Below are 16104 nucleotides of genomic sequence, written 5' to 3' on the forward strand. Positions count from 1 at the left end.
GCAGTCTCTCAAGGGTGTGAGCTGGTACAGCAAACACGGATCAGCCCCGCGGCGTTGAGAGAATAGCAGGAGTAGAACTCCACTTCAAGGCTTGCTGTTGTCTATTTGGAGACAGGAACTGCACAAGATATTCTCATTTTCTGTGGGATCTGTTTCCTCAGGTATCTGGTTTGGTTTACTTTCGGTGCACACGTTGGACTGTTAATTCAATTGAACCAAATCCGTCTTGGTCACATAAAGAGGTAATTTAAGCGACTTCCCAATGGAGAGAAGAGCTTTGGATGTGAAGACGATGATCAAGAAGCATCAACCTAAGACAGAAAATTTGGACCCTCGGAAGTGGATGAGAGAGGAGACTGTGAGGGGTTTTACTGACTTCATATTGAACAAGCACTCCGAAACAGAGACGGATAACAGCTTCGACAACAAAGAGATGTGTGAGTTTGCAAGTACAACAAATTTAGTAAAGGTGGAAAATAAATAAACAGAATATAAAAATGATTATGATTACGGAGCAATATTTTGAAGAAAGTTTCTCTTGTTCAAGACTGAGCCTTCGAGTTGATATTGTTGAAGCTGGAGTTAATGATTAGTTATTCATAGTGGACTGACTGTATGCCCTATTTCTAGAAACACACTATTTGCACAAGACTGAAACCAAGGCAATCTTCACCACAGCACATGAAACACTCATCTCCATTGACCAGCCAGTATATGCTCCTGCTGAGGTTTCAACTCAGATGCCGTTAGATATTCCTCACACATCATCTGGTTGTGTATCAAGCCTAGAACATGCTGTTCTGTATATTACATATTAAAAACCCATATGCAAAGCTTTCCTGTCTGCTGTGTTGTGCAGTGCTTGATGCAGAGAAGCAGTTTATGGAAGCAGCTAAGACGAATGATGTTGTGACCATGAAGACGCTTGCAAGAGGGCTGAATGCCAATGCAAAGAATGTGGTGGGTCTAAATAGACGAACCCTCTATCTGCATCTCAGTATGCTGCATTGTATAATACCACACAAACAGATTGAAAGGCTGGTCTTTTCTTGGATTTTGGAACAACCTATATTTAATTGAAAATATACTGATGACGTTGTTTGACTCAGGATGACAGGACTGCCCTTCACTATGCAGTAGCTGGCAAAAACAAGGAAGCTGTGCAGCTTCTTCTACAGCGGAGAGTCAAGGTGGACCAACCGGACAAGGTGAGAGGGTTTCAATTACCTGCATCTGAAAACTTGAGACACTGACGATTGCTGATGTAATACTTCTTCCCATTTTGTTGTTGTGTTGCGTCTGACAGTACGGTGTGGCACCCATTCATTTGGCTGCCTGGTTTGGCAGTTTGGACATCCTGAAATTATTAGTGCAGGCCGGGGCTGAACAGAAGGTTGAGAACAAGGTAAAGAAGCAGAAGGATTTTTGTTTTACTTTTTCTCACTAAGTGATGGAGAAAAATACTTGGATACTCTCCCTAAGGCAATTCATTTCCATTATAATGGATTATAAACCTAACATTTGTATGCTTGTCTCAGCTCAGTTGCTCTTGTCCATCATGTTATACATCCCTCTGTTTCCTAATGCACAGTCCTCATGCACACTGCTTGATTAAACATTAACTTGCTTTTTTCCACCTAAGGAAGGACTGAACATCATGCACTGCGCTGCTATCAACAACCACACTGACATTGTGGAGTATATAGTTAATGACCTGCAGATGAAAGAACTCGACAAAGATGACCAGGTATCTACTTGACAGTCATTTTTATGACTCAACCATATCATTCACTATTGATACGTTATTTAGGACGACCAAAGTACAAGAAGTAAATGTTGTTTGTACATCAATTCTTTTTTCAGTCAGGACAACGGGCATTTGCATTGGCGGCAGAGCATGGATGTGTTAAAATGATGGATATGCTGATTGTCCCATACGACATGGCCACCATGAAGGCCAACAAGGTGTGTCGACTAGTTTATGTTTTTGATTTGTGTGCCATTTATGCTCACGTCTCTGAGTTCACATTTGTGTGTTGCAACTTCAGATACGCTCAACACTCTTTGATGCCAGTTGTTTCCCTCCCTCCCTTCTGCCAGAGCGGGGACACACCCCTGCACTTAGCTGCCAGGAACGGCCACTCGGATGCCGTACAATCGCTGCTGCAGAGCTTTGATACGCGGGATGAAGTCAATATGGTACACAATCAATGTAAACATCATCTCTATCACGGTTTGGTTTGTGACAGTGTGTGCTCAGTGGCTAATCCACTGCTGGATGGTGGCTCCACTTTGGATTAATTAAGATGTATCAAACATGTACTGGCTACTATTATATAACAACAAACTGTGTTCTGGCTTGAATTTCAGTCTGGTACATTATACTTGATAACATTTACTTGGTGTTTCTGGACAAAGATTCTTCAAACTGGGATTGGAGTTTAATGATGGATATCATCTGAATAACGATGACTGAGTTATTACCCGTTAATAAATCATTTAAAATGTTAAAGAGACTTCAACATAAACAAATGTAAAAAATGTTTGGGCTATGAAGTTACAGATATGTGTTCATGTTCCAAGGGTGGTTCATTTCTGATTCCTAATTGGTTATAGGCCTGGAAACATTGTTTACATTTTGTGAGTATAGTAAGACACATTTAAATTGTGGTCCACCTGAAAACCATTTTTCTGTGTCTGTTGGTTATCTAGCACCACTACTATATTTTTTGATTTTGTTTTTGTCTTGCAGGACGGTGAGACAGCTCTGTACCAGGCTTCAGAAAAAAGCCATGAAGAATGTGTCCTGATCCTGCTGGAGGCTGACTGTGACCCCAACATCCTTACAACGGTACAATAGGCCACTATTCACACTTCAGATATTCCTTTGATATTGAACATACATATCTCTATGCAACCCCACCTAGACTGATCCCTATTGTTAATCTGAGATATAGATATACAATGTGTTTGCACCTTATTGCTATCTTAGACTTTTATATTTGCACTAATCATATTTAGGCTCTTCCTATTTTGTAATGCAACTGCTGCACAGTAATTTCCCTCAGGATAAATAAAGTTGCATCTTAATATTAAAACCGCTGACTTGGTGCCCTGTGGTTGATAATGTATTAGTGTAAAAGTATTTAATTTGGTTCATCCTATAGGCAGCATCAAAGTTTATGTGGTAAATAATGTTTTTGTACTTAAAGTAGGCCTACAGCTATATCTCCCTCTCTTGAAGGCCAAATGCAGCGCTCTCCATCCAGTTTCAGAAAGAGGAGACACGTCTGTTGTCCAACTCCTCTTAGATTACAAAGCCCATACGGACTTCCAGAATCAGGTAAGCAAACACAAGCTAGGTGGCAGTAGTACACTCTCTCAGTAAAGTTTTTTGGTAACACAGATGATGCACACATCAGCTGTGCTGCGGACACTTGGCCTGGATGCATATCATAGTGATTTCACATATTCTCTCCTAAGATAACAGTTCATTTTTTAGGCTCACGTTGTGTAACAGAATATTTTTGCTCTCAGCACCTAGAGGCTCCTCTCCACCTGGCAGTGAAGAACAGTCACATCCCTGTCATCCATTCTCTACTGACAGCTGGCTGCAACATTAATGTCGCTGATAAGGTGTGCTAGTCCCTAGTCAAATGAGATTTAAGTCAAACTATATATGAGAAAATAATTTCTGCATTGTGTTGTCCTATACTATGAACTGTTAGAGGTCCCAGACTGTTATGCATCTTGCTGCAGAGCTGGCCAGAATAGAAGTCGTGGAAATGCTTCTTAAAGCCAGGGTGGATCTGACCCTCCAGGACAGGGTAAGAACTCTAACAAACACTATTTCTGGAGTTGCATGTTAACTTATGCTCTTGCACACTTTTTTCACAATTAAATCATGGCCAAAATCCAACATTTAAACCATCCAAAGGGCAACAAAATACATGATTAATTTAAGACACAACAGCATCATGATACATTGAAACTGTAAGAGAAAATGAATTATACATCTGATACCTTACAGTGATTTAAGTTTTTGTATTTTGTTGTGCATGTTGGATTCGGAGTAGCAGGGTAAGACGGCTCTGGGTGTGGCAGTCAGGGCAGACGAGGTGATTATTGTGGACATGATCATCAAAGCACAAAGATACTACGCCTGGAGGATGGTGAGAGGAGCTGGAATGAGACTTGAAATTTTTACTGTTTTCATGTGTGCCACAATCCATTCTTAAGGCCTTGAAATCAATAATTACATTCATCACAAATGATTAATTTCCCAACGTCAAAATCTAGATTAGTTGAATCCCCTCCAATACTATTAAAGCATCCAAAGTATAAAAAAAGGACTCGCAACCCAGAAGCATTTGACAGGCAATTTATCATTAATTTAATAATAAAGAGTTTGTCTGAATCCTTTCCTATTCTGTTATTATAAAAAAAATGTTTAACTCTGGCATTCATATTGCTAATCATGTGCGTGTGTCTTTCCATTAATCTCTCCAAATACCCCTGTGCTCTCTGACTCTGAGGCTTGTGGCCTTTACATAATTTAATTGCCCTTTCAGGCAAACCCAGAACTTAATGAGAGCATTCACAGCGAGAATCCGCTAACGTTTAAACTCGACCACCGCAACTCGACCAAGCAGCCCCGTTCCATGGCCTGGCACCTGGCGTACAAGCTTCTGAAAGCAGGAGACTGGAAGAGACTTGCAGAACACTGGGGCTTCAGAAAGGACCAAGTGTCAGCCATCGAGGAGCAATGGACAGGTGCCATGACTCACACTGCCTGGACAGACTTTTGACTGTGCATTTGGCAACTCTCTGAAAATGTAAAACATGAGCTTCTTGTAGCCAAAATGTTATGGATTAAAATCCCTAAATTAATGAGGAACATTTTGCAATGAAAGGAATATCCTTGGATAGCTTTATTTTTTCTATTTTATCTTCCAATGCACAGAGGCTAGTTGAATTGTTTTCCTAGATGTACAGTGGTGTGTGTGTGCGTTTGTCCACAGGTCAGCAGAGCTATCAAGAGCATGGGAACAGGATGCTGCTGATCTGGCTCCACGGGGAGGAGTTGGCTCAGAAGAACCCTGCTAAAGAACTCTACCAGGGCCTCATTTTCATAGGGAACAAGAAAGCTGCAGGTGCATTCAGTGAACAATTTGTTTCCAAACAAATATACTGATATATAGGTGTGCTGCCTGGGGATATGTGCCAAAATGTTATTGTGGAAATTGTAAATTTGTCTTACAGATACGATTCGGATGGAGACAGACAACTCCAGCAGTAAAAGCTGCAGCATTTCATGAGGATGAACACTGCAACATATGGACTGACAAAAACGTCATGTGTACATCATTTTCAACGACTGATTTGTACAGGAAGTTAAAATAATTTATTTTGATCAGTAACATATGGCTTTGGTTTATTAAAACAATCAACCTGTGGTTTTGGACGGTTGCACTCAATAGAAAAAAAACGATAAAATAAATACTCGCAATTTTAAGTCATGCACAGGTGAAACTATTCTGTTAAAACATTATTTCATAGAAATAAATGTCCATTTTGTAATTCTAAACTCTAACCTCCAGCGGGTAATAATAAAAAACAGTTACTTGTACGTTTACCTGAGTCTATGAAACACTTTCATGAGAAAAATCCTATTGCTCAAGAAATCCTACACATTTATGTAAGAAAGCTGAAAAAAAAAAACTAATGACTTGAAACTAATGCCACGGTAACTATTTCTTGGATAGTTACATATACTTGTTGAGCAACACTTTCTGTGAGATACAAGTTTGTGGTTAGTCAACTACTTTGATGGAGTGTACATGGCACGTGGTGGTGTGTGTCCTGGAGGAGCTTCTGCCTCCGGTGGAGCTTTGGCCCTGTTGGGAGGAGCGAGGAAACTTAGAAGCCGTGGCCTGACCGATAGTGAGCTGAAAGAACGAAAGAGACACAAAAGAAAATGTTCATCATGGTTTTTCAGCTTGACATAACTAAAGATATACACATAATAACGCGTAGATAGTAATACAGTAGTGATGCATTCTGTCCCATACCTGTGTGACAGGATGATGGCGTTCAACAATCACAGAGCTCATGGGCGGAGCCACACCCATCACCTGGAGGTTGCTGCGTGCAGCCTTACCGACGTCAGTACGTGCAGTGATGCGAGCCGTTACAGTCTTTGAGGGTTTTTGTTGACTGGCTTTGATGACACGACCGCTCACCTGAAACAGCAAATATTATTGCGTCATATATGAATGTGATTACTGTCGTAGAGACTTCTTTTGTGCTAAACTTGAGACATTCTGGGTTTATAACCATTTAATCAATTATATAATTACAGTCATAGTTGCACATGGCTGTTGTGAAGGTGAACATTATCATCACTAGTAATGACTTGTGCCACAGTCAACCGATCAGTCTGTATAATGCCAACCTGTTTGTGGGAACTTGCAGTGCCCCCAAGTGGGAGGGAGCTGTGCACTACAGTAGTGGGAGGGATCACTTCTGCCCTCGACACAGGGGCACCTGAGCCCATCTGAGGAAAAATGAATTACAAACACAATTGTAACACCACTACTGTATATGCATGTTTCAGTTTCAGTGGAATCTACAAGAAAAGTTGATTTAAAGTAACAACAAAGAAAAATTCTAAATGAAAGATAAAGAACATTATGCAAATACAACAGCATATTAAAAGTTCAAAAACAGACTTTCTATGTGAAAGACTGATGGGTTGATTGATCCAATCCAAGATTTGAGATGGAAATTAAACAATGGTAAAGAAGAACTATGGTGTGTGAATAAATGTATGGTTTCATTAGAAATTGTCCTCGTCTCACCGTATCCTCTACTTGGCTGTGTGAAGGGTCCGGGCGGTCGAAGTGGACTGGACTAAACTGTGTGGAAGAGACGGGATATGGTTGAAGTTGAGCCAATGTAGCAGAGCCAGACTCATCCTGGGGAGGCAGAATATCTACAAAAAGAAAGAAATATATGAATTTAGTCAGACTCACAATATAACAATATTTTCTTAATAAAAGTTTGTTATTACAGAAAATCACTAATTTTAGTGCTAAATGTTGGACTGGAGTTCACAAATATGATGAATCTTTCCTATTGAAGTGATTTGGAAACCTCGATGACCAGTATACCGTCAATAAAAAGCCTACCCATCTTACATTTCTTTTTGGTTGAACAATTTCCCTTCATAACTCTCAGTACCAATGATTAAAACATGGCAATGTTATATATCTTCCAGAATGTTAATACCTTTATACTCTCTTAATTGTTTTAAGATATGTTAAGAGAACAATTTTTCAACAACATATCTAACAGAGAAGCCAAAACCAACAGCACACCTTTGCTTTGGCAAAATAAAAGGAGACTGAACATGAATTATGCATAACTCTCATCAGTACATATACTTAAAAAGGCTAAATAGCACTTCATATAAATTTATTTTGTGTTAGTCTGGTTGGCAAAAAGAGTAGCAAACGAGTATTCAACTAGCAGCCCAGCCCGTTTGACAGCCACATAATGAAACACATTTCAGGTTGCAAGACTCATTAAACCTGAAAGCAGATGGAAGAGCAGAAGACTGCGTTAGGGTTCATTTGCACAAACTAAAAGCAGTGAAATCCAGCTTCAGTAGCCATGTGCTGACCAGAAATAGCACAGAGAACAACAGAATAGACCGTTGCATGAATCTTTCCTTTGCTGGTGTCAATAGGAATGTATCCTGATAATCATGTAACCCCTTGAGTTTTTAGGGCAAGTACTATGCTAATTAGTACTATTGGACATTCATTGTTAGTCATATTAGTTGTATACTCAAATATCCTGTATTGGTCCAAGCCCTAACATACTACTATATAACAGTAATTACATGATTTAATAAATGTTGCAAAGGGCTACTGAACTTTTCCATCTAATCTTTCAGCACCACATCAAGGTTATAACCTCTGCAAAGTATGCCTCAGTTAGCACTCCACTGACTCATCCCTCCATTAGATGAACCAGTGAATGACTTCTAGAAGAACAAAGACCACCCTCCACCCTACTCATTCATAAATCTACACAATAGTCAATAGCACACGCCTGCACTCTATTGGAGAAATAGTGTTTCTTTCTTTTGTTTGTTAGTTTCTGTCTTGATTGTTGTGTTGAATCAATACAGCAGAGGCAAGGCTAGCAATGCTTTTATGTTTTGTTGTATAGAACAGGGGTCTATGTATGTAGTTATAAGGCTTGCGATAAGGATAACAGTGCACCTTTAATGCGCAAGTTGTGTAAAAAGCTTCGTGTGGCTATTCTATTACAGACCATGCTGATGATGGACTGAAGGTTGCCCTGGCCGTCCCTCTGTGGTGTTAAACATGCCGAGAGCCTCCATGTTGAGAGCACACACGCCCCTCATGAAGGCTTTCTTCATAGATTCTTCATAGCGCTCTCGCTCTAGTCGCAGTCTCTGAACCTCTGCCTGGGCCTTCTCTATAGCCTCACAGTGCTGTGGAGACAGAAGGAATTCATTTATCAGTTTATACGATTCTGACAAAAACACGTGTTTATTTCCCTCCTTACATTCTTATGCCTTTGTGTTGCACTTTTAATATATATTTGTTACAACAACAACAACCGTTTTTTCCTATTTAACCTTTGAATTCTTAATCTATTAATCAAGAGTGGTGCGTGCTGTTATTCACCGAAATGTTCAAATTCTATGTATTTATTACATTTATTAGTCAAGTATGAATCCAGCAATGCAGCATCAGCATACACACACTGTTTATATGCAGGTCCTTCACTTGCTTGTTTACCTCTGCCAGCTTGGCCTCATACTCTGCAGACAGACGGGTGCAGACCTCTTCAGCCCTTGCACGGCAAGCCCGCTCCACCTTGACCTTCCAGTGTTTCTGGATCAGAGACTGCCAGCCTAACCACACCTTCTTCTTCAGCTGCAGGTTGTAGTGCTGCCGTGCGACCTGAGCAGCACGAGCCTAGCAGGGAACCACAACACCATGAAAATATTCACAAGGAAGTAATTACACCCTTGATCGTTCTTGTGCAGGTGCAGTACATTTTCTCTGTGTGAGGGGCTTGGACAAAAAAAATGAGTCATCCACTAAATTTACATTTTGAACAAATGGCACAGCTATTTTGTAAATGTAAAAAAATGCACTTGCTAGTTTGATAAGCATTATGGTATAAAAAGATCACCGGTGCACTGACAACATTTCACACATGCACATTTTGTAAGAGGGGATATTTGTGTAAAAAATATGGCATATAATGCATGTTCAGTGTGCAGTGACATTGTGATGTGTGGGTCGGTATCTCATGCAGAGAGTGATTATTTGCATAAACCATTAAACTGCACTGACTGTAATCTAGCAATGTTCAGAAACATTCACAACCAGTAATTTCACATCCATTTCCAAAAAACAAAACAAACATAAATTATACTATGAGATTGACCAACACCACAGACAACAGGCTTAGTTAAATGGCGAACTGATGATTCAAAGACGATCATAAGAGGTTTATAAATGAGATGATTACATGTGATGCGCATGTGATGTTTAACACACATTACTTTAATAAGCAAATACTGATGATGTGTAAAGGTTTGTGTAAATATGCTCCTTGCATTAAAAGGACTATGCAGTTTAGCCTCTCAAGAAAGCTAAATCTAAATATTTCCAATCTATACAAGAGCCTGTGATGACTCCATCTCCCACTGTAAATAGTTTACCTCTAGGAAACACCACAATGCCATCAGTTTACCTCCTCCTTGGCCTCAGTGTGTTGGATTCTCCAGTGGGTGAAGGCCCTCATTTTTTCATGCTTTTCTTTTTGTCTGTCCAGCACCTGGCTCAGGTTCACAATCACCTGAGGAAGGACACGTCACACAATAAGCTTGTCAATCTAAAAAGCAGACAAAGGCGTTCCTCATCTTTTTCTTTCAGGTTCTAAATGCACAAAAGAATGAGGATCAGAATGAACAAATGAACATTAGATAGAGAGATAGCTTAGACATGGATTAAGCCCACCCAGTCCTACACTAAAATTTCACAATAATGAAAATGACTGGAAATTAAATCTCAGTCTGGTATTTAATACCTGTGTTTAATACATGTCCAACCTACCAGCACATTATGTAAAGGAGACAGCAAATAAATACACACGTAGTCACCTCATCTTTTCTCTGGTTGGAGGTCTCGTAGGTGTGCAGCAGCCCCTTCAGGCTGTCTAGCTCTGACCTCAGGTCAGCCGTCTGGGCTGCATACCTCTCCCTCTCTTTCCTCATCTCCAGCTTGTGTCGCTCCATGAAGGCCAGCTTCCACTTCCTGAGCTCAGTCAGCACATTTGACTAATTAACAAATAGAGGGCAGGACAGTCACAATGTGTTAATTACACTGCTTTAGTAAATATGAACATATGTACACATATCTTCAGTCATTTTAAAAATTAGACGAACAGGTGTGCCTGAGGGTTTCAGAGGTCTAAAATTGGGCTACCACATGCAGGCTCCACAACAACCTGATGTGTAATTATAGAGTAAATATGGCTTTAGAGGTTTATTTGTGAACCAAGCTACATTTCTACAGGGTCAACCGCAACCAACATCTACAAATGTAAACATGTTTAGCTTATTTGAAAGGTAAAAGAAGAGAACTGAAAGAGTCTTAACGAAGCTTAATAGTTAATAGTTGTCATCTGCCCTCTAAGAATGAGGTGTACAATATTAGAGGAAAAGGGCAGGAAGGACGACCATGTCCAGCCACTCACCTCCTCCAAAATCATTCCACTGGGAGACATAATAAAAAGGTCACTGGTTCCATGAAGAGAAGAGCTGTCATCCTATTCAATAAGCCTTCCCGTGACTTTATATTCTCTTTAAATCCCTGACCTCTTCCTCACCATTGCCTATGTATATTGTCCAGAGTATTTCCTACATTTAATCCATCTCAGTCTAACTGTTGCATTGCAGTCAAAAAGAGTCATTTAATTGATTGATTGTGAAAGGACAGTTCTACAGTATAAGGAAGCAGATTCACCTTCAGGTTGTTGCTCCACATGTCCAGAATGTTCTCCATCTTGCTTATGTTTTCCTCCGAGATAAACATCTCTGTCACATGGGACTCGAGTGAGTGTGGGCTGCTTGGCCTAGACCTCTCCGACACTGCCTGTAACCTGTCTGAGGGAGTGTTTGAGAGCATTGACACCCTGCCAGATGACTGATCTGCCATCTCCTCAGCTAGAACGCAAAGAGAAAAGGAACACAGGCAGAAACAATGTCACAAGAAAACAGGAAAGCATATCAGCTGGGTGGTCTCTGTATACCTCAGCTCATTTGATATCAAGAGAAGTACAATATACTGTTAGATATCAGAGCAACCTAACCATTTTGTTTCTTTGTATTTTGAATTCAATTTACCATGAGAAGCTCTTAAACGTGTGGAGGGCTCAACAATCAAGGGGGAGACCTGTGATGATCTCACACTCCTGCTGGAAGGCCTCCCATCTTTAGCTTCGGTGGCAGTATCTGACAGAAGACGGGGAATACAGAGAGAGATGGCACAATGGTAAATAGATCTGAAAGGAAATGTTGCTTAAATACATTTTTACCTGGAATAAATGAGTAAAATTAAAGGTAAAATTAAAAGCTAAAACAAAAGATGGTTTAAGAACAGGAAAGGTGACGAATGCTGAATAAGACAAGTGCGGCTTCTCGTCGAGGAATGCATTTATGTCAATATCTTAATGAAATCCTGCAGGGGGGACGAGAAAGCTTTCAATCTAAAGAGCAGTACGGGCAGAGAGCCAGGAGATCATTACCAACGGCCGTCTGCTTTCCACATCCCTGTGCACTACTCCATGGCAGTTAAAGCACTAAACCCTCCAGTGACAGCTGCAGCTGTGTGTGTGTGTGTGTGGTGGGGCTGATGGACTGTTTAAAATGTGGGTATGGTAGGGGAAAGAGATAGGGCATACAATCTCACAGACTCGTATCATATGCATCTCGACTAGACTGGTTTACAAGCTGAAAATATGAGGCTGATAAACACACACTACATTCTTCCATGTTGTGATTCCAAATCTCTTTTGACAGCTGATCATTTGATGAGGGCAGTCTCTGGAAGGGCTCAAGTTGTGTTTCTGTCAAAAAGGCTTATCATGAAAAGTGTGTGGCGTCGTTGCTTGCAGCAGTTTTAATAAATAATAATTAATGAATATCGAAATATGTAAATATTATTAATAACTAAATTATGAATCATAAACCCATAAATGATCATAAAATAATCATGGTACTCAGCTTCCGCGATACGACACCATTAGCTTAACTAACAGAATTTAACATAAGACTAAATTTAGGACGCCACCCAATTAATAGGGAAAACTTTAAAATGTAAAGTAAATTTTAATCTCAGGATTGCTACGGAGTTCTTCTCATGGTGTACAGGGACCTATTATGTTATGTACACACAATCAAATGAATAAACAACAAAATAAACAAAATGAATGAAATTAATAAAGAATATTATGAAGGATACAATGAATAACGATGAACCAACAACAAATGAAAAGGATTGCATGTGACCAGGTAGAATCAGTGACTCATATAATTGATTGACGTCTATCAAATAAATCCAACGATTGACGTTTTTACAAGAAACTTAGCGAAGACGATTTATGCATCGTCAGCAGTTGAGAGTTTGAGAAGCACCAGGGAAGATTGTGAGGGAATTTTATATTAGTTCTAATTTAAATTGAATTTAGATCTTGAGGTCGAAGATATTTCTATCTAAGATTATTCTATTACCTGACTTAAAGTTATTTTGCCTTAAAACATCAAACCCATTTACATTTGGAAATTGTATTGTTTCACCTCAGGGTTCCGATGGGCAGATGGGAGGTTAAGGGAGGGTTCATTTGTGAATGGCTTACAAATAAAGTGAGCTTGTTACTCTGAGGTACACTAAAAATATTTATATATAAATTACAAGGAACAAATATAAGTTTCTTTAAGTTGTTTATTAACAATTGATTATGTCTCTGTGTCCCTCAGGAATGTAGCTGCTCGTAAAAATCTGAAAGGTGCGGTCATCAAACATGGTAGACTCAACCTTAATGGTTTGAGTGTCAAGAGTCTTATCTGCTCTGAGTATGTCCAGGCACATGGTAAATTCAGAGTTCAACCACTAAGTGACCTATAGGTTCCTGAGGGCAGTCTCTCAATGAAGTTTATTAGTTCAGATTATGTCATTTCAGTTTCATCATCTTTCTGTGGATGTACACTACACGTGTGTGTGAAAGTGTGTGTGTGTGTGTGTGTGTGTGTGTATATGTGTCTTGCATGCAACAGAGATAAAATACCAAAATACCTGCTGGGCGCAGTGATGTTGTGTCCTCTTTTCTCTGAGTCCGACCCTCTGCAGACAGATGTGAGGTGCTCCGCTGCTGCAAGTGAGCACTGGTGAGTCTGTCAAGCTTAGGGGTGACAACAGCGTAGCGGAGCAGCTCCTCATACTCGTCCTGTTGATCCATAAACAAAACAATAGTCAGCTCCAAATCACTTACTGAGAAGTGAAAACTATAGTGAATGTTAAAGTTAGTACTCAAACTGCCTGTTGCAAACATCCATTTCATTTGTCAGCGCTACCTCTGGCTTCAGCTTCAATGATCTACCATACTAAAAAATAGTAAACATTTCGTTTTACAATGCAAAGCGCAGTTAAAATATACATTTCTGGCATGCCTACCTTTGTTTTCACCTCCAAATTTGAATTGTTAAACTGCATGTTTAAAACGTGTCTGATTGCATGCGCTGCTTGCCAAAACCGACTTCACTGTGAAGATGTGCTACACAATGCCCCCGTGTTCCCAGATCTGAGAGATATGAAGAGTGCACAAGTGTTTTATCTTTAGTTACCTGAAGATCAGAGGAGACAGAGCTGCCCGGATCAGAGTCCTTGGGCAGAACAGGACTGCTCGGTTCCTCTTCGTCTGAGGACATCTAGACAAAATAAATAAATCACAACTACATTTTACAACATATCTGCCAGTGGTTTGGCAGCCAAATGTAAATTCTCACAAGTATTGTTTGTTAAACACACTAAACAAAGTATTTAAATCAACCTACAAAACATCAGACTGAAACAAGACGACACTATATGCTAGTGTAACTTTCTCTACGGTTAACGTACGCTGTTTCTGGTAGACATGCGCATAAACGAATATCTACCTAACGTAAGTTAGCATAACATTACAAAAGAGAGACACACGCTTCCTTTTTGAAAGCAACGCTGAAGAAATACACAACTCATTGGAGCAAGTGGCGTTAGTGCTGTTTTACGGTTTCTATGAGTAAAATATAACTATGAGATAACGGACCCAGCCTGACACAGACAACAGATGTGCAGCAGGCCAAACAGTGCGCACATATTTACCTGTTTTATATTTATATGCGGGCCACCACACTCTCGTGTCCCAAGTTACTCCGTCAGTTAGAAAACGCTTGCTTCTCCGTTTCAAACCGATTGACTGTTAAACAACATACTCTGTGATTGGCTACTGCTTCCTCAGCTCCTGGCTAAATCGTCTCTGATTGGGTACAATGTTTCCGTGGTAACGGTAAGCGGAACAACGCGGAGATCAGCTGACCAGCGGTGCTGCTGGTGTGGAGCGACTACAGCAAACTACAAACAACAGTCTCCGCTTTACGTTAATAGTAATAGTTCATTTAGCACACAATTAGTCTGACTGCCAGTGGCGGCACCAGTTAACAGTATCACATGCTACGTTTCAAGCTCGAGTCATAAAAGGAGAACTTGTAGTTAATTAATTTATTACTTTTATAATCTTATGAAAATTAAAATAAAGGACGTATGAAACAAATCATTTCAGGCAAAATCTTCAATTGTCAGTTGTGCCCATTCAGGGAGCAAACATGGTTCACAAACCGTGTTTCATCAATAGGTTGGCATTATGCATAGAGATTAACTGATTAAAATTGTCCCAAGAGGCAAGCTTAGTCCTTGGGGAATACCACCACCCTGTGAATCTACCCAGGGCCACATATTCTGTTGTTCACTTAGACAAACACAGAGGAGACAATGGTTCACAAACTGATTTACAGGAATGTCTCAACCCCCTGAAGACCCTGTGCTTAATATTAAGACACATATGTGGGATATAGGCCTGACGGCATGGCAGTGCTGTGCTGGGACAGGCTCTAGAGAAGAGACATATGGTCCCTCCATGGCAGAGCTGCAAGCAGTACTGTTGGACTGGAGCCTCCTCGCCACCTGGCTGAGTGCTGAGAGTATTTCACTGTCAGCATTGTCATAAGACCTGCAGGCTGACTTTGAAAATAAGCAATGCATGGTTATGACAGTGGTGACAGTACAGTAATTTCCCCCAAAACAGCAGTTTGACAGCTGGCCAGCTGATCACACAGTATAGAGGTCTGAATGATTCATTTCATATCAAATATATTCTAAATAAACTGAGAATTATCATTTAGTGCAAGCAAAGCCTGGCTGAGACATCCCTCAGTGCACACACCTTTTAATATACATGTCTTGACAGTTGACGCAGGCTATGAATTTGAACCAGAATCGTGAGGCACAGAGGATAATCCTTGCTGCTCTGTGGGGAGTGGAGGTTTCCTGTTGAATGACAGGAAGCCATAGCTCCCACAGATTACGTATTTCCATTTCAGAGCAGATGATTCAAATGTTTTGAAAGGTTTTGGTGATGTGTTCATCACAGTTTCTCTTTTAGGTTGATTTTCTTAGCTTGTTCGGTTCTCTGCATTTTTATTGTGCCATTGAAGCTAAACTGCAAATTTCCTATGCTTGTCTGCTTTTATTAAGTTATTGTAACAATACCTGGTTAGGCACAGACAACTGCAGGGTTTGTGTATGCTTTATGAGAGTACTTTAACAGCACAATACATAATAACCAACTGTTCATCTGGTATACACCAACAGATGAAATAATAAACAATAGCTTAGAACTGAGTTTAAGATACAGACAGACGAGACAGACCTGTATTCTGTACCCACTCTGTATAATGTT

General features: G+C 40.1%; 2 protein-coding genes across 4 annotated transcripts; one reads left to right on the forward strand and one right to left on the reverse strand.

Moving 5' to 3' along the window:
• Positions 1-4: 4 nt before the first annotated feature.
• On the forward strand, positions 5-6781 carry ankdd1b (ankyrin repeat and death domain containing 1B). Its single transcript, XM_031848848.1, has 15 exons — positions 5-437; positions 860-960; positions 1110-1208; positions 1307-1405; positions 1643-1747; positions 1864-1965; positions 2101-2199; positions 2753-2851; positions 3245-3343; positions 3538-3636; positions 3729-3827; positions 4077-4172; positions 4572-4773; positions 5022-5153; positions 5263-6781. Exons 1-15 carry the CDS (start codon positions 263-265, stop codon positions 5316-5318), a joined length of 1662 nt encoding a protein of 553 aa, XP_031704708.1. The 5' UTR covers positions 5-262; the 3' UTR covers positions 5319-6781.
• On the reverse strand, positions 5385-14550 carry poc5 (POC5 centriolar protein homolog (Chlamydomonas)). Of its 3 annotated transcripts, XM_031848846.1 has the most exons (13): positions 14472-14550; positions 13955-14038; positions 13407-13557; positions 11459-11566; positions 11079-11278; positions 10214-10390; positions 9805-9909; positions 8838-9017; positions 8344-8527; positions 6861-6994; positions 6455-6556; positions 6072-6242; positions 5385-5948 (listed from the first exon to the last, which is right to left on the reverse strand). In XM_031848846.1, exons 2-13 carry the CDS (start codon positions 14036-14038, stop codon positions 5814-5816), a joined length of 1731 nt encoding a protein of 576 aa, XP_031704706.1. In that variant the 5' UTR covers positions 14472-14550; the 3' UTR covers positions 5385-5813. The 3 variants fall into 3 exon arrangements, with proteins under 3 accessions (XP_031704706.1, XP_031704707.1, XP_031704705.1); XM_031848847.1 differs by lacking the exon at positions 14472-14550 and having other exon boundaries at positions 13955-14063; XM_031848845.1 differs by lacking the exons at positions 13955-14038; positions 14472-14550 and having other exon boundaries at positions 13407-13683.
• Between the last annotated feature and the right edge of the window lie 1554 nt (positions 14551-16104).

Source organism: Anarrhichthys ocellatus, unplaced genomic scaffold, assembly GCF_004355925.1.
Source record: "Anarrhichthys ocellatus isolate YVR2014 unplaced genomic scaffold, GSC_Weel_1.0 scaffold9, whole genome shotgun sequence".
Taxonomy (NCBI): Eukaryota; Metazoa; Chordata; class Actinopteri; order Perciformes; family Anarhichadidae; genus Anarrhichthys; species Anarrhichthys ocellatus.

Excerpts from the sequence above, each read along its gene's own strand:
- ankdd1b (XM_031848848.1), top strand. The coding sequence starts at position 263 with ATGGAGAGAAGAGCTTTGGATGTGAAGACGATGATCAAGAAGCATCAA. Across the intron at positions 1,406-1,642 it reads AACAGAAGGTTGAGAACAAG|GAAGGACTGAACATCATGCA; the intron begins GTAAAGAAGCAG and ends TTTCCACCTAAG. Across the intron at positions 4,173-4,571 it reads GATACTACGCCTGGAGGATG|GCAAACCCAGAACTTAATGA; the intron begins GTGAGAGGAGCT and ends TTGCCCTTTCAG.
- poc5 (XM_031848845.1), bottom strand. The coding sequence starts at position 13,671 with ATGAAATGGATGTTTGCAACAGGCAGTTTGAGTACTAACTTTAACATT. Across the intron at positions 11,567-13,406 it reads AACATCACTGCGCCCAGCAG|ATACTGCCACCGAAGCTAAA; the intron begins GTATTTTGGTAT and ends GTCTTCTGTCAG. Across the intron at positions 5,949-6,071 it reads GCCATCATCCTGTCACACAG|CTCACTATCGGTCAGGCCAC; the intron begins GTATGGGACAGA and ends TCGTTCTTTCAG.